This window comes from Fukomys damarensis, unplaced genomic scaffold (genome assembly GCF_012274545.1).
Source record: "Fukomys damarensis isolate Sample0158 unplaced genomic scaffold, DMR_v1.0_HiC HiC_scaffold_12, whole genome shotgun sequence".
Taxonomy (NCBI): domain Eukaryota; kingdom Metazoa; phylum Chordata; class Mammalia; order Rodentia; family Bathyergidae; genus Fukomys; species Fukomys damarensis.
The window spans coordinates 8,744,729-8,763,140 of NW_022900924.1; the positions used below are offsets into that span (position 1 = coordinate 8,744,729).

Genomic DNA, 18,412 nt, shown 5'->3' on the forward strand with positions numbered 1-18,412 from the left:
CCTAAGCTAAATTGGATGAGAGAACCCAGGTCTAAGAGTGCCAGCCTAACAACGGTGACTATTAGCACAGCTAAAAGTGACTGCACCCTGAGTACCAGGCTGCACGCAGTACTCATTTAATCCTCACGAAAGCCCCCAAGAAATTGCTGGTATCCCCACTTCACAGGTGAGAAGACCGAGGCATGGAGAGGCAACCCAAGGTCATCAGACAGTGAAGAGTACAATGAAGGTTCAGGCCCCACAATCACCCGATCTCAGTGCCTCCCTTTACCTACCCTGCAACAGGAAATTCCAAAGTGGGGGAAATATACAGTCATGGAGGAACCGGCTGGCTTCTTACCCAGCTCACTCTAAACATACTGAACAGAAACTTACTCTCTGCTTATAGTCATGTTTGGCAAGGACTAGAGACTTCGGACAAGGATTCCAGGGCAGGGGACACATCTTGGCACTTGGATCGAGCCTCAGTATTTAAGGCCAACCAAAGTGATTTCTTCACCCAAATTAAAACTGTCCAGGGAAGTGGACCCGTACTGTTCAAAGGTAATTGTCCACAAGAGCACCACAGGCCCAGTGTACAGTGAACTCCCAAAACCACATGAGGTCAGGAAAGTCTATATTCAAATCCAAAGTGACAAAGTGACCCTCTTGGGTTTTTTTGTTTTGTTTTCTTTTTCTTTTTTTGTTTTGGTAAGTGGTTAGAGTTTCTTTTGAAGTATGGCTTCCTCTTGATTCTGCCCAAAAATGGAGAATAGGAGGAGCACAAGGGGAATTCGTAGCCCACGTAAGCTTGTGAATTTTGCAATGGTGGATTTATGTGCTTTCTCTAAGTGTGATCCTCCTGACTCAGCCTCCTGAGTAGTGGGTATTACAGCTGTGCGTTACCACCCCCAGCCTTAACTTTATTTTTGTTCAATCTATAACCTCTCAGAGGTTACAAACTGCGCAGCCCATTGACCCGGCCTGCATATGAATTTTATTCAGCTCACATATCATTTAAACTGTTTTTGATTCAACATTCCAAAATTTGGATATTTCCCATAAAAATCCAGTCTTGAAAATCCAGAGATCTGGTCACCCTGGACCCACAAAGTCAGCCACAGCTCCACAGCATTCACCCCTTTGGAGGGGTCCTATGGGTCCTCTTCGACCTCTTGTTCTGAGGATCAGCCCGAGTAAAATGTCTGTTCCTTGCTACTGAGAGGAGCCTTGATGAGAATCTGCTGGCCTGTATATCCAGGAAGGCCCCGCACTCAAACACTGCCTACTCAGCAGTGCCTGCCACCCTTCTCCACGTTGCTGGAATCCCAAGTTTGCATCGAACGGGTGTGGACATCTGTGGGTCTTATGGAATGTAGGCCTTCCCTTCCCCAGGCCTAGGGAAAGGCTGATGTTGGCAAGGACCTGTGACCCAGTTCTGCTGAATGAGAAGCAAAGAGAAAATCTGCTGAGGGACTTTCCTTTCCTCCCCGAGACAGCAGACCCTTCTGGGAGAAAGTTTTTCTTCCCCAGTCAGGTTTCTTTGACAAGAAATGTGATGCGCCACACTTTATTAGCCACCTCATGCCCATGAGGTTTCCTACATAGAATCAGGGCCAGGGATTTAGCTCAGCGGTTCCATTGCCTGCCTCGCAAGCGCAAGGGCCCGAGTTCGATCCCTGATACCAAAAAAACAAAACGAAACATACATAGGATCAAATGCACAGCATGCAGAGGCAAAGCCACATTGGGTCCTGGGTCCTGGATGTCACTGTGGAGCTCCAAAACTTCCCTGGACTCTGCTTGACTTTGGGCTTCCTGTAAAATGGGCAATGAGTATGCTAACGGTTTAAACCTTGATGGATTATGTTCACTGCTACTGGCGGCTGAAAGTATCCTTGGAGGTCTAGTAGGAAGAACAACGGGAGGACCCATGATCTCACCACTCAGAGATTTCTATTGTTTCACAATATTAAGAATATTGAATATCCATATTCCTTTCCGAGTTGATTCCTAAGACACTCTTTCATCTCAGTGCCAATACCACCAAGGTCATTTGTGTGTGCTTAAGAATACTGGAAGAGAAAGAAATGTACAGCCCTGGCTCTGCGGAACATCTGTGGAGATTTTCTGAAATCTTCTCTAACACGGAAGGAAGGAGATGGCATTTCCACTCATGGAAACCAGAGCTTCTCTGAACAGGATTGTTCAACAGATTTTCATCTCTTTTTCAGGGGTTACCGGGGCTCGAACTCCAGACTTGGTACTTGTGAGGCAGGCGGCAGAAGTACTGGGCTAAATCCTGGCCCTTACATCTTCATCTTTTGCTAAAGGGCCCATGTATTTCAAACTCTCGGGAGACTTCTGTGGCAGATCTTTTATTATTTGATAATACTGATTTTTTTTTTTTTTTAAGGGGCTGGCTATTCAGTAGGCAAAGAGTATTTTTTTTTTTTTGTAAAGGATTGAACTCGGGTCCTTGCGCTTGCAAGGCAGGCCATGGAACCACTGAGCTAAATAAATCCCTGACCCTTAGGCAAAGAGTTTTTAACTTCCTTTTTTTTTTCAATTGGAAAACTACAGTCTCCTTCATCCCAGTCCCTGGAAAATATTCCCGCTCACAAGGCACTCCCTCCCCACCCGGTCCTCAGCGGGGCTGGGATGTTGGCGTGTGAAGAGGAGAAAGGATTATCTGCCAGCATCTGACCAGCTGGAAGGCAAAAAAGACAAGTGAAACTTCTGCATTACCCAGGAGAACTCAGTCATCTACAGATAATCAGAGACATGGCTGCTCGTAGTTCAAGAGTCCGGCCTTCGATGCTGTCTCCTGTGAGCCAGCCTCGGACGCGGGATTGCTTGCTGTTGACCTCTAGGACTAAAAATGTCGTCCATCGCGGTCGCTATGTAGCCGGACAACTGTGCCCCCCCCCCCGCACTAGAGAGGAGGTCATCGTGACAAAGCATCGAGATCAGTTCAGATGGACAGAGCGGACAAGACCATTAGGTTGAACTGTCACTAGGACAGGATGACAAGTGACCAAACGTAGACCCTCGCGATGTCCATCACCAACATGTTTTAATAAGAGATGAACACACACATTTGGCTTCCTTGCAATGTTTACTTCGAGCAATGGGTCTGTTTTCTCTGGCCTTGGATGAGATGTGCAGCTTGCTCCCTCCTGCTGTAGGTTCCCAAATTCACCACAGGGAAGAGGTTCTTCTAGACCCAATCCCGGGAGCGGGTGTAGTCTGTGGAGCCCTAGCTCCCACCAGCCCTTGCCCTTGGGCCAACCCCATGCTCTGTTGGCCTTCATCCTCCTCTGAAATGTACACCTCGCACCCACCTGTGCCCTCTGCTCCTCCCCATTTCAGGGCATCTCGGCTTCTGCCCCTGTAAGGACAGGGACAGCTCCTGACAGAGGGGCGGCACAGAAATGGGACCTGTGTTGGGGCGGGGCTTCACGTCAGGATTCCGGACCCCAGGACTTGACCAGAGCCAGTGACTAATGTTATAATGGGGTTCTCTGCCCACTCAGCCATCTACCTACCCACAAAATCCAAACCCCTGAAACCTGAGTGAGCTGTTTCCTTTTCTCTCGAGTCACCATTCAGCCTGACCCAGGAGAAGGCCAGAAAAGACACCCTGGCTTCAGAAGGAGAAGTTCCTGCTGTGGCTTCCCTTCCTTTGGGCTTCAGTCCCCACTTCCCAAGTCGGGAGCGGGGTAACAGCTTTCTCAGCTCTCCCAGGACACATCTGGGTCCCCGGGAGCCAGAGACAGAAACTCCAGAGAGAGCAAGGTGGGTGCACTCGGCTCCAGTTCAAACGCTTGTTCTTTGGCCAGGGTCCCCACCAGGCAGTTTCTGGGGAGCCAATCAGAAGGGCCCTGCTGCTGAGGGGACACAGGAGCTCGGGCCACACACCTAGGTCACCTGTTACTTCAAAGAAGAAAGCCTGGGGCCTGGAGTGTAGGGGACACCTATTGAATAGGTCCATCCGTGGAGGGCCTGGACTATCTACAGAGATTCTTTTCAGTGGCTGTTCACTGAGGATGCGAGCAGGTGGCTCTGGACAGCCGCTGTATAGCAGCCAGCATCCCTACCCCTCCTGTGGGGGCAGTTTTCCCATGCAGATCCACAGGTTATTAGTAAACTTTCCCCCGACACACAGACGCCCAGAGCAAACGGCTCCCCATCCCCGGTGGACCTCAATGAGTACGGGCAGATAGAGTCACGACACAAAGCCCTATCGGTCCAGGTCACCCTTGAGTGAATTCTTGCTGGCAGCAGTGACCATGAGGGGCTCAGCTGGGCTCCGCCAGCTCCCCAGGCTCTACAGCCACCAAGACCAGCTCAGCCCCCCAGGGGTCACTATTCCTGAGAGCCAGAGTTCGACCTGGCAACACCGGCACCGTGAGCCCCTCGGCCGACCATCTCCTGGCCCCATTCCCGGTGGCTGGACTCCTGTAGTCCTCGGCCTTTGGTCTCGATGGGCAAAAAGCAAGAGGCCAGGGCGGCCAAGAGGCAGCAGCCACTGTAAACCGCCAGGGTCAGGTACACGGATGACTCCAGCATCACCTGAGGGAGGGAGACACAGGCTGGTGAGTGTGGCCTCTCTGGAGCAGACACACTGCGCAACATCTCTACGGGCTCAGCACTTCCCCCTCATTTCACACAGGGGGAAACTGAGGCTCAAAGAGGACAAGTAGCACACCTCAGCTCATACAAGTAATACGGATGGGGCTGGGAGCTGAACTCAGGCTGATGGCCAAGAGTCTGGACTCCTCCAAACTGTACTTCGGCCATGCTGGATTCCCAGCTTTATAACACAAGCAAACCACCGGGCGTGATGGCGCACGCCTGTAATCCCAGCCCTCGGGAGGCTGAGGCAGGAGGATCACTGGGAGTTCGAGACCAGTCTGGGCTACATAGTGAGTTGCAGGTCAGTCTCAACTACATAGTGAGACCCTGTCTCAAAACAAACAAACAAAAAATAACATAAGCAAACCAGAGGGCAGAACTGACTCCCGTTTCCTCCTCTGTCTAAGGTGCATAAAAACACGTACTAGGGAGCGAAAGCTCGGGAACACCTGGCACCATGCAGACCCCTGGCAAGCTCACAACCAGTCTCAGGAGTGACATACAATGCCCAACAGAGCAGAACAGAAATACTTGGATAAAACGTACTGAGGAAGGAGGATCTTAAATTCAAGACCAGACTGGGCAACTTAGTAAGATCCTTTCTCAAAATAAAAAATAAAAAGCAGGGGTGGGGGGACGTAGTTCAGTGGTACATACCCTGGATTTGATCCCCAGTACAGCAAACAAGCTAACAAAAGGGGAAGCCGTGTACTGGAATTCCACTTATGTGGATTTTGGGGTGATGAGAACATTTTGGAACTAGGTACGGGGGTAGATACACAACAATGCCACTGAATTGTTGAATTTAAGATGGCATCAGCCATCTTAATGAGCAACGATTTGCTGATTGCTGAATTTTAGTTTATGTGACTTTTACCTCAATATAAACAATCAAAATTAAGAAATAAGGGCCAGGGATTTTGCCCAGTGGTTCCGCCGCCTGCCTCGCAAGCACAAGGTCCTGAGTTCAATTCCCAGTAACCCCCCCACAAAAAAAGAAAAAATAACTGGACATTCCAAAAGCAAAAGGCTTAATGAGATTCCCTAAAAATGGATAGATACAGGGCTGGGGATTTAGCTCATTGGTTCCACCGCCTGCTCACAAGCGCAAGGTCCCGAGTTTGATCCCTGGTACCAAAAGAAAACAAAACAAAAATGGATAGATATGTTTCAAAGGCACACAGAACTGCATAATTTGGTTAACTATTCCCAAGTATCCAATTCAAAAAGGAGAGTGTAGGACAGTGATGGCAAACCTTTTAGAGACGAGCGCCCAAACTCCAACCCAAAACCCACTTACTTATTGCAAAGTGCCAACACTGCAATTAAACCTGAATACTGACGTTTTATTTATTTATTTTATATTTCAGAAAGTTTTTTTCTGAAGTTTTAGATTAGAAAAAATAGCTTACACATTAGCATCTTTCGTCTTAAAAGAAAAACAAATAACACAGGTGCCATAGGATTGCCACCACTGGACTGGAATATTTGTTTTTGTGCGATCAAACTTTTCCTTCTTCTTTTCTTTTTTGAGATAGTATCTTGCTATGTTGCCCAGGCTAGCTTTGAACTCCTGAGCTCCAGTGATCCTCCTGCCTCAGCCTCCCACATAGCTGGGATTACAAATACAAGCCACCACACCCTGCTTATCCAAACTGTCATGGGTCAAACCACCTGGCACCCTGAAGGTCTTCTGCACAGGAAAGAACTGAACATGAGTGGGGTCGTCTACGTCCCAGCTGTGTGACCGTGGGCAACTCCCTTTAACCTTTGAGCCTCAGGATTTCTTTCCTAGGGAGGATTTGGGGGGTGAGAAGGTATGACTGGAAAAGGGCTCTGCAGAAGGCGGCTTCCCGCCCCCACACCTGGGGCGACACGTACCTGAGCGATGAAGGGAGTGAGGAGAGCACCCACTCTCGCCATGCCGCTGCAGGTGCCCAGGCCCAGGGCCCGCGTCGCCGTGGGGTAGACCTGGAACGACAGCCGGATGTGGGCTTCGGGAAACAGCCATCCCCTCTCCCCCAAGGCTCAGGACTGAGTGGGCCAAGCCCTGGGGGCCGGTCTGATTCCTTCCAGTGTTGCTGCCCCCGAGGAGAGGAGGTTCCAACAAGACAGAGGGCAAGCGGTAAGGCAGCAGCGCGATCCCGCCTCCCACGCTCTGCTCCTCTGCTGCGACCGCGGACCTCAGTGGGTTTTTGCGAGTTACAGTTCAATCGGGAGCGAGCGACACCACGGTGTGTTCGTGTCTTCTCTATAACGGTCATGTAGAATATAAACTCTACATACACGCTTGGCCTGTGGTTGGCACTCAATTCTAAAACAAATAGACAGATTAGTGCTATAGTCCTATTTATTTCTCTGATGGAGAATTTTTAACATAGACAAAGGTACAATGCCGCGGACAGTTCTCTTATCCAAGCACTGTGGCCTCTCACCTCCTTCTCCTTACACAGAAGCCGGTTCCAGGTGGATACGGTTTCATCCCTGCACACTCCGTACATGCTGCTTTGGATTTTTTTTTTTTTTTTTTTTGTACCGGGGATCAAACTCGTGTCCTTGTGCTTGCGAGGCAGGCAGCAGAACCACTGAGCTAAATCCCCAGCCCAATGCTGCTTTGGATTTGGGGGAGGGTAACTGGGGATTAAACCCAGGACCTAGGATTTCATACTGTACATCTCTAGTCTTTTTAAAAATTTATTTATTTTTATTTCGAGACAGGGTCTTGCTAAGTCTGTAAGTTGGCCAGTCTGGACTTAAATTTGTGATCCTCCTGCCTCAGCTTCCCAGAGTGCTGGGATTATAGGATGTGCCACCATGTTCTGCAAGAATTCTTTTCTTTTCCTTTTAGAAAAAGATGTGGATCTCTTTCGTGTCCATATTTAGTCTTTTGTCAGCGGTGCATTTTTTGTTGTCTTGAGTTTTCATTTTTTGGATTTTTTTCCACTGGTAGGTGGAATTGAATCCTGAAATGTTGAGCTACATCCCTTTTATATTTTATTTTGACAAATCCATGGCTCTTTTTGTTTGTTTGTTTGCTTTGTCTAACTATTAGTTCAGGCTGGCCTTGAACTCACTATGTAATGCACACTGGCCTTGAACTCATGGGAATCCTCCCGCCTCAGGTCCCCAAGTGCTGGGACTATAAGCATGCGCCACAATATCTCGCTTATTTTATTTTGAGACAAGGTCTCTCGGAAAATTCTGGGCTTTGTGAGCCACATGGTCTCTGGCTTCTACTCAACTCTGCTGCTGTTACCCCGGGGAGTAACAAGACAGGCACTCCTTGACTGATAAACCTGTGGTACATTGAAAATGTCATAAGTCAAAAATGAATACTATAGTATGAGTTCCACCAAACACAAGTGACTTTCACCCCAGCCCAAAGCTGAAATTCCCTGGCAGGAATCATCTATAGATGAAAGGCTGTGGTGTGTTCCAATAAAACTTTATTAATAAAGATTTGGATTTCACCTGTGTCCTTCCACTAAAAGTCCCATGCAACTCTCCTAAGACCCGGTAGCAATCTTCCCCTTTTGTCCAAATGGCGTTGGGTGGTGGCAGTTTCCTCGGGTACTGCCACCCAACTGTGGGCTCCACCACTGTCACTAGGCCCCTTACTAAACTCTTCTCAGTCACCAGCTCCCGGGTAAGACTGAGACACCTCCATATGCTCAGCAAACCATGGGGGAAAATACTCACTGAACCAACCCAGAAGGTTGTCTCTAGGAAGGGAGCATGTGGGACCCTTTCACGTTGGGTTTTACACAGGTAACATTTGGAATTTTGACACTGAGCAAGTGCTTTATAAAGAGGAAAAAGAATGGTTGCAAAATGGGCTGAAATAATGAAGGGCTTCACAATCACCACTCTGATGCAAGGACAAATTCGTTCCCAGCAGCCTGGCTGGATGTTTCTGGAAGCAGAGCACCGCCCCCCTGGCCCTGGTGGCTCCCAGACTCCTCTCCTACCTCAGGCGTGTAAACATAGGCAGCTTGGAAGCCTCCAGAAATAAACGCTCTTGCAATGAAGAGTAACAGAGTGAGCACATTTCTGTGGAGTGGAGAAAAAGCAGATGAGCCAGTATTTTTTTTTTTTTTAATGTCTGCTTGTTTCAGTAAAGCAAGGCAGAATTTACACCCCAGAAATTGGCAGGCACACACCCCAGCACCATCTCTAAAGATCGTTTTTTTCCCTTTGTGCTGCCAGGAATTGAACCCCGTGTCTTATACATGCTAGGCAAGCACTCCACCACTGAGCTATATCTCCAACCCTTTTTATTTTTTATTTTGAGACAGGGTCCCACTAAGTTGCCCAAGGCCGGCCCCAAACTTGTAGTCCTCCTGCCTCAGCCTTCCAGAGTGCTGGGATTACAGATTTACACATTTCTATGTTGTGGGGATCTTGAGAGTTGAGAGAAAATGGAGAAATGCCAAAACAGGATTATAAAACAGGATCTCTTTGAAACAGGGTCGATTGCCATTGAACAAATCAATACTATTAACACATATGCGAACAGCTATGTGTCTGATCCCATTTGGAGTTGATGGCCAAGGTCTAAATCTGATGTGATTGGATCAAACCTGGGGCCAAAGCTCTATCCTGCACCTACCCTGATCGGAAGCCCTGACACTGAGCTTGATCTTTCAGCCACTTAGAGGTGGCCATGAGCCTCAGTGCTGGTGAGGGGAAGGGGGGCCCCCTCCGATAACCCACCTTCCAACACAGATGAACAGCAGGAGGCTGCAGAAGGAGAAGATGATGAAGCACAGGGCCATGGTCTTCTTGCGGCCCAGGCGGTCAATGATCCACAGAGTCACAAGGACACCTGCAGGGGAGGAGGGGCATGGTGGGCAGCTTCAGATGTGGCTCCCAACGCCCTCCGCCCTGCCCCGCACCGCACACCCCGGCTCATCCTCTCCCCTCGAGAGTGGCCCAGACCCAGTGGCTCGCTCAATTCTGATGACCAGAACACAGCCAGAGCGACAGATGTCACTTCCCACTTCGGATTACAAAAGGCCATGACCTCCGCCTTGCGGGCATTCTCTCTCCAAGGCTCTTCGCGAGCCTGGATGGAAAAGGTGACCTGGCAAAGAACTGATGGGGCCTCTGGCCAACAGCCAGGGAGGAGCCGAGGCCCCCAGTTCAGCATCCCTGAGGAAGTGAATTCCACTAATGACCATGTGTGCAAGTGGAAGCAAATGCCCTGGTTGGGCTTTCTGGGCCAACTCCTTGACTGTAGCCCTGTGAGATCTACTAAAGCAGAGGAGCCAGGAAGCTACTCTCAGATTCTTGATGCAGCCACACTTGGAAGATAGCAAGGGTGCTGCACTTTGGGATAATTAGTTACATGGCAGTAAATAGCTAATACAGACAAGAGAGGAACCTCTTTTTTTTGTTTTGTTTTTTTGAGACAGGGTCTCACTATGTAGTTGAGACTGACCTGGAACTCACTATGTAGCCCAGACTGGTCTCGAACTCACAGCGATCCTCCTGCCTCTGCCTGCTGAGTGCTGCAGGGGGAAAGGGCTTCAGAAGAAGGATGAACAGTATCGTAAAGCCCTGAACCTCACTATAGCCCAGACTGGTCTCGAACTCACAGCGATCCTCCTGCCTCTGCCTGCTGAGTGCTGCAGGGGGAAAGGGCTTCAGAAGAAGGATGAACAGTATCGTAAAGCCCTGAAGACCTTGGACCCTAAGATCCAGTTCTTAGCTGTACTAGGGGTGGGACACTTGGTGTCTTAGCTGGGTTTTCCCAGTACAGCCTAGGCCAGGAATGAAAATGCAAGATACTGACTCAGAGGTGATCCTGGCAGGCACCAGAAAGACAGTGTGAAGGGAAGGCAGATAATAAGGTTGAGTAGGGGGCAAGTTACTACTGCAGACAATTGGAGCTGAATTCCATTGAGAGATTTCAGACTGTGCCCTTTGACTTTTCTTGCCTGGTGGGCAAAGAAGCTGGGGCATTTATATACCAAATTCCGGAGCTATTGTTTGAAGGTTGCTCCTAGGTACTGACTCTCTGGCCCTCCTAGCTACTGTGCTTGTTTTTTAGACTTTAGACCAAGTCTTCAGTGACATAAAGCTCTCAGGAGCAGGGTATGGACAGGTGCAAGGTGTGTGGATCATTTCTGCTACGCTGGGCAAGTTACAGTATCTCTGCAAAGCTCGGTTTGTCCAACTGTAAAATGGAAATAATTATACTGCTTCAGAAGATTCAACGATATCATATCTGCGAAGCATTTAGCACAGTTCCTGATATACAGTAAATATTTAATAAAGGGCTGCAGATTTAGTTCAGTGGCACCACACCTGCCTCACAAGTGCAAGGTCCTGAGTTCGAGCCCCGGTACCAAAAGAAAAAAAAAAGAGAACCCACAGTAAATGGTGGATAATAGTTGTTGATGTTTTGTTTAACCATGCATAGCTTTGCATGTGCCAAGAAAGTAATCTACCACTGAGCCTCGTCCCCACCCCCCAAATTAGTGGATATTTTTATTGTAACCATAATTTCTGTTCCTTCAAAGACAGAGATACTGTCTTCCTCTGGTGCAAAGGGCATGTTTTTTCATGGAGCAATATAATAAAGATGATGATGTCTCCTGCTGGGGCAAAGGTTTTACAGGTATCTGGTGGTCCATTACAGAAGATTTGGGTCTCCTAAACTTGGGGGTTCCTAGGTGCTGTGGTTTGAATGTGGCTTGAGTGTGTCCCCCAAAGGTATATGGGCTGAGAGTTTGGTCCTCAGCGTGGTTGTGTTAGGCAGCAGTGAGAGGGCCAGGGAGTTAGCTCAGTGGTTCTGGTGGCTGCCTCGTAAGTGCAAGGACCTGAGTTCGATCTCCGGTACCAAAAAAAGCAGTGAGACTTGTAAGAGGTGGGACCCAGCAGGAGGTTGTTCTTGGCCTCCGTCCCACCACTGTGCTAACAGCCACCATGAGGTCCTCAGCAGACAGCCCCCAGTTCTAGAGCTGTGAGCCACAAAACCTCTTTTCTCTATTAACCGCTCAGCCTTGGGTACTTTCCTTTTTAATGGAAAATGAACTCATACGCTCAGCTGTATTGCAGTGCTATTGCCTGTGTAGCATCCACTCGGATACTCTTCTTCAGCATCCGTGTGAGGCTTGAGGGAAGAGGGACCGACACTAGGATCTGTTACTCAGGTTGCTCGTTGTGACCGCCTTTCTCCTCTGACCCAGGAGTCTCAGGTCTCCTGCTAGCAGGCACAAAACTGGGCAGCTGGTTACTCTTTAAATAGGGTGGAGTTCTCTGCCCCTTCATAATTCTTAGCCACTTGAAGGAAACAATCCCTGGCCTCTATAGAAATGGGATTTGTGTCCAGGTGGCAGGGACAGAGCCCCCAGCTGGACAGGTGCCATGTTCTCTGGTTTTCGTGCCCCAGCCTCACCCAGCACAAGGTCCTCACCTGGAAACTCAGACAGCGTGGTCCACAGCAGGTCCATGTAATCCTCCTCGCTCAGGTACTCACAGGCCAGGCTGCATTTTGCTTCTACTGCCCTCTTCCGACTGGAGACTAGGGGTTGGGGAGGAGGAAGAGACAACACCATCTTGGACCGCACCACCCTGCTCCCTATACCTTCCTGGCTATGATTCAGCTGGGGAACCAGGAAAGAGCCCAGGAGACACACAGATCTGGGTTTGAACCCGAAAAAGGAAAGCTCCAGCTGTATCCCACGGTACCCGCTTTCGTACATGAATAAATCCATATGCATTTTTGTCTGTTTAGTCTTTTTTTTTTTCAGTTTACTTCTGTGAATCTTCAGAGGATGGTGGAGGACTCTCCTCTACCCCTTATAACCAGCACACCGGCAGTGCTTATTTACTTATAGAAGAGGTGATCAAAGTATACAATTAATGGTGCCACCGCCTGCCTCGAAAGCACAAGGTCCCGAGTTAGAACCCCGGTACCGCAAAAAACGAAAAGCAACAACAACACAAATACACCCTTAATATAGATAATCCAGTTGGGGCCATGGGGCCACTCCTCACTCTCACCCAGATCTGGGCAGTGCCAAGGGCCTCCCCACCTTCATCAAAGACCTACTACCCAGAAGTAGAGATAAGACACACGTGTGCTAGGTCAGCTAGCAGAGCCCATAGTAATCTTTATTCCCACGAAGCTCATTGAAGCTTCATGCATATGGACCACATCTCATGCGTCCAAGATAATGCAGTGAATTAGGGGAAGGACATTTGTAAGAAGCACAACAGACGTGACTTAGCACATTCTGGAAGGCCCAAAGGGAGGCACCCTTGACCCAGTGCAACATTTAATTCTTAAACCCAACACATGCCTGAGTTTAAATTCTTAAACCAGTAACAAAGTAAAGGGCTGATGTTTTCTTTTCTTTCTTTCTTTTCTTTCTTTCTTTTTTTTTTTTTTGGTACAAGGGGATCAAACTCGGGACCTTGTGCTTGTGAGGCAGGCGGCAGAACCACTGAGCTACATCCCCGACCCAGGAATGATGCTTAAGAAAGAAAGAGACTTTATTTGTAAGGAAGCAGAAGACAGAAAGCTGCCCTGTGAGGGGTGAGAGTAGAGGTTCTGGTCCGGGTCTTGGCCTCTGGCTTCCCTTATGTTTTGGGGGGCCCTTCCCCCTATGCAGGTACCTGGAACGTGTCACAACCTGATTGATTCTCTGGGCTGTCTTGGATGGGTAAACCCTCTCCTGCCATTTTCCTTTCTGCAGGTGAGAGCTCACTCTGAGTACACTGTCACCTCGTTGAGCGTCATTAAACTGGGCTGCTTCCTCCTTCCCACTGAGCACCACGCCCAATCATTTGTGCCTTGTGCACAAGAACCTAGAAGCCCAATGGGACCCCCTCACCCTCTGAGTTTAACACAGCGAATGTTGACATCTTCAAAAAATCTATTACAGTAAAAGATAACTTTGCTGTAGGGGAAAAGGGTGTATAGGCAGGGAAGAAGAGAAGCTCTGTTAGGCTCTATGGCTAATCCTGACTAGAAGGAGTTAAAGCTTCACTGGACAGAGCGATTAAAAGGATAAGGATAGTGAGAAGAAACCAGATAAGGAAAGGCACCAAATGGCACTGGGGCTCACATGGAAGGAGCAGAGGGACGGCTGACAGGCGGGGCACGGGGGAAGCCAGGTCCTGGAAACCAAGATGGCAGCTCAGCCTCACCTCCGATCAAATGCAAAGGGACCAACGGGGGAGGGGACTACTGGCTTCAAGGAAAATCATATAAAGATATACAAGCATTCCATCTCCAGGGTCACTATAGCACCGTACTAGATAACACCCACCCCCTTACTTGCTAACTTTAAATTGCTTTTCTATAAGACTCCTCCCAGCTGACCTATAAATCCCAGAGATAAGGGCCTGACAAGGACAAACCAGAAGGAGGAAATCAAAGCCCACCAAAGGAATGTGCATTTGGCAATGGGGCCTGGGACCCATCCAAGACAGTCCAGAGAATCAATCAGGTTGTGACACGTTCCAGGTACCCACCTGGGGGAAGGGTCCCCCAAAACATAATGAAGGGAAGCCGGAGACACAGACCAGCGGGCATCTCTCTGGACCCTCTGCTCTCACCTCTCACAGGGCAGTTTTCTGTCTTCTACTCTTTCGTCCTTACAAAGAAAGTGTCTTCCTTTCTGAAACACCATCCCTTTAATCTGTTGCCGGTGCTGAATTTACAACCCCAGCCGCCTGCTCATCCCAGCCGAGCAGAGGCACACTCCCGATGTGACATTGCCATACTCTCCCTTGCTTAAAACACACTCAGCCCATCGTTCTTGCCATGTTCTGAAACAGTTCTGGAAGTGCTCTTTCATGAGTATCTTCACAAGGTATGAGAAAAATACAGTGAATGCCCCTGCCGAAATCCACCCAACAGAAAAGCAAGCACCTCAGAGCATTACAGTGCGTCCTCATCTAGCTCACTAGACCTGTAATCATGCAGCTTTCTGGCTCTTCTGCAAACTCAAAATGACCATGAAAGTAGGAGCACTTGGGAGGCTGAGGCAGGAGGATTGCTGTGAGTTCAAGAGGTCAGTCTCAACTACACAGTGAGACCCTGTCTCAAAAAGCCAAAAAAAAAAAACACATCACAACTGTGGGTGGAGGCACATTCCTTAAAGGCCAGGCCTCAAGACAAAGATGAAATGACCCGACTTCCTCAGGGATAAATAATAATGAGTGATCTTCTAAAAGGACATCAGTCACCTGGGTGAGGACCAAGACCTTGATTTGTCCCTTCCGGGAAAGTTCCTTCTTCTTTCCATGTACACTTGCTACTGACGTGCTTTCCCATTGGATCAATATTACCTAAGCGACTGTACTTATAATCTTACTGGTTGACCATAGTTTTGTCCCACCTTATGCCCATCTCTTGGTTTTGTACCCATCTTGAGATTTTGCTTCAGAAAACATTTTTTTGTTGTTACCGGGAATCGAACTCGGGACCTTACGCTTGTGAGGCAGGGGGCGGCTCCTCTGAGCTAAATCTCAGCCTCTGTAAAATTTCTTTGAGAAGTAGGCTTGAGGGCCACTCACTTTCTGGGCCCCCTTCTGTCCTCTTAGAAACTTTCTTTCCCTCAATACTCTTAACCTCCATTGTTACCCGAACTCATTCTTTGATTTTAGAGAACACAAACTTGGCGTATCAGACATCTCACAGGTTGGGAGTTATAATATTTACCTCATATCACATTTGGATGTCTTTATATGGTCCCTATATCAAAACGAGAGGCACTAGTGTGGAACTGGGAATATGTATTTTGGTGGTGGGAATTGTGTAATTTGATACTCTATAGTCCTGGTCTGGTGGGTGGGTGGGGGTGGCCCCCACATAGTAAAATAATCTTCCAGTGTTTCTGTGGTGGCCTAATTTATAGGGGAAAGGTGGTCTAGTCACAGGTAAGAGAGCACCATTTGCAAATAAAAAGGGAATGGCCAAACCTATTTGCAGGTGAGAGGGAACTGCCCAGGTTTATTGTGTTCTGGGAGAAGAGGGGAAAAAAAAATAATAAACTGTGCTTAGATTCTCTCTCTTTTTTTTTTTTTTTTTTTTTTTTTTTGGTGGGTGAGGATTAAATGCAAGGCCTTTGCACACAAAGCCTGAGCTCTACCACTGAGCTCCACCCTCAGTCCCAATAACAAAACTATTAACTAAGATCTAACATGAAAAAGAAAATTGGACAAACCCTAAGGACAAGCAGTACAACTTGATTCTTTTATCTTCCAGCCTGAATTCAATGCTAGGAATCTAACATTATCTTTAAAATAGAATGGCTTGAAAACCCAGACATCTGCATAGAGAGGTCCTTTCAGTTCTTTCTTTTATCCAACGGTTCCCACCTCCAGCTTCATAATAGAATCAACTTGGAGAGTCCTGAACAATCAGTGATGCCCGGGCCCCGCCCTTAGTGAATTACATTGGTCTGGGCATTGTTTAAAAGCTCTCGGGGTTGGGTAGGGGATTTAGCTCCGTGACGCTGCACCTGCCTGTCAAACACAAGGTCCTGAGTTTGATCCCCGGTACCAAAAGGAAAGAAAAGGAAAGGAAAAAAAAAAAAAGCTTCTGGGGTGATTCTTTGGTGTGGCCAGAGTGGTGGCTCTGACTTGGTTCTCAAACTTAATGTCTCCTTGGCATTTCTGAACAGGATCATGTCCCTGAAACTCTTGAGTACCGCACTTTCTGGAATTCTTCAGATGATTTCAATGATAATTTTGACCTATAAGCCATCTGCACTTTAATGGCTGTTGGAAACACTAATTGGGAGGTCACTAGACTAGGATGGGTCTCAGGGAACTAGGTTTCTGGTGAGCAAACACTGATTTAACCAAATAAGGAACCAGCTAACCTCCAGGAGGGCCTTGTCTCATTTTACGCAGTCATTTTCTTTTCCTCTGTATGTATCAGCTATTAAAGGTTGTGAGAGTCTATGATGTTGTTGCCTTGTTTTGTTTTTTGAGACAGGGTTTTGCTATGCAGTCAAAGTTGGCCTTGAACTCACCATGTAGCTCAGGCTGGCCTCGAACTCAAAGGAGATGCTCCTGCTTCGGCCTGCAGAATACTGGGATTACAGGTGCGCCCACCACATCTGGCTGAGAGGCTATGGCCCCAGTAGACGAGACCACATAGTCCTCTTATACTAAGTGATATAATCAAATTGAATTTTGAAAGGGACCAGTTTTCAAAAAGCCTAAGACTCATAGCAATCAATTTTGAAGGGCCCTCATCTACCACAGCCAACAAGACAGGCGAGTCCCCTTTGTTTTTACCCTGAAATGACAGCAACTTTGAAAAATCCAGCCAGGCATAGTGGTAAATAGATAATACAATCGGGGTGACAGGATCACTCCCTGCTACTCACCTGAATGTGGGCAACGCCTTAGGCCCAACACCCCTTTATCCTACGGCCTATACCTTAAGACCACTGAGCCTACCCTGGGAAATTCTGAAATTCCAAACCAGGGCACATGTGTGCCAGACCTGCTGGCGTGACATGCAATTACTTTTCTTCACTTAGAGCTCACTGAATCTTCACACATACGGACTGCAACTCGTACATCCAATTATAACAGAGTGAATTATGGGAAAGTGACGCAGGAGATTAGGGTGCAGGAGATTAGGGTGCAGGAGACGTGACACGTCAACCATGGACAGCCAGGACACATGCACAGAACGGCTTCCAAACCTTGCACCCAGTACCAAGCAGAGAATGTTATCTTCAATTCGTCTGGCCCAAGATCAAACAGGCTTTTGATAGGAGGGTCTCAATCTGACGTCAGCATGGGGGTCATGAAAGGTTGTGGCTGTTGGCTTCATGGCCTCTGCTTTCCCAGCGGCTCACTCTGCACTCTGCAGAGTGTATTTGTTTTCGTTCTTTAACCTGCGTTCATTCTGCAGAGGACACTCCTTTCCTTCTCAGCCTTAATACTGTTATGAATGTGAAACCTTGCCACCTTGTTTCCAGTCCAGTTCTTTGTGTTCAGAACGACAAGGGCCTGGAAGGGATCCCCGGATAGAACACAGCACTGCGGAACACCGGTACCAAAAGGACACGTGCCGCAGACACAGCCGACAGGACAGCACCCCGTCAGTCACAGCGGGCAGAGGCCTGGGCCCGGCGCGGCATTTTCAATTCCTAAACCCAGCGTCTTCGCTCCTTGGCCTTTTCCTCCCGCAGGCATGAAACGGCTTAGGGAGAGCACGGGCGCCTGTTTCAAACTTGGCTGCTTTTTTCTTTACCATCTCATGCTGTGTCCAATTCGCCATCGTTCATCAGGCGCAAGCAATCAAGGCCTTCATCACCCACAGCGACAGCGGGCCAGGCCCACGATGCCAGCTGCTTGGAAGCCGAGGCAAGAGGATTCTAAGTTTGTGACCAGCCTGGGGAGCTTGGCAAAGCCCTGCCTCAAAGTGAGCTAAACAGGGAACGGAGATTTAGCTCAGTGGTGTCGCCACCTGCCTCGCAAGCGCTAGGTCCGGAGGAGTTTAATCCCCGGTACCAAAAACATATAAAATAAAATAAAAAGGCTGGGACTGTAGGCGGGAAGTGTAGCGAAGCAGTTAAGCACTTGCCTAGCACGTGGGAGGCCCTAGATCAGGGATAGCGAAACTTTTAGAGGTGAGGGCCCAAACTGCACCCGAAAACCTACTTATTAATCACAGAGTGACAACATGCTATTAAACCTGAATACTGAGGTTTTAGTTTAGAAGAAACAACTCATACATTAACATCTTTTGTCTTAAAAAAAAACAAAAACAAATAACGTGTGTGCCCTAGATTCAATCCCCAGTACTGGGAAA

At 48.3% G+C, this 18,412-nt stretch overlaps 1 protein-coding gene across 1 annotated transcript in view; it reads right to left on the minus strand.

Moving 5' to 3' along the window:
- Nucleotides 1-2,535: 2,535 nt before the first annotated feature.
- The window catches only part of Svop (SV2 related protein), a 77,102-nt gene continuing 61,225 nt past the window's right edge, over nt 2,536-18,412 (minus strand). The window contains exons 12-16 of the mRNA XM_010604009.1: nt 12,038-12,145; nt 9,331-9,442; nt 8,586-8,667; nt 6,499-6,588; nt 2,536-4,554 (exon numbers count right to left, since the gene is read on the minus strand). Of these exons, the coding sequence (XP_010602311.1) occupies nt 4,348-4,554; nt 6,499-6,588; nt 8,586-8,667; nt 9,331-9,442; nt 12,038-12,145 (599 nt within the window). The 3' untranslated portion in view covers nt 2,536-4,347. The remainder of the gene's footprint in view (nt 4,555-6,498; nt 6,589-8,585; nt 8,668-9,330; nt 9,443-12,037; nt 12,146-18,412) is intronic.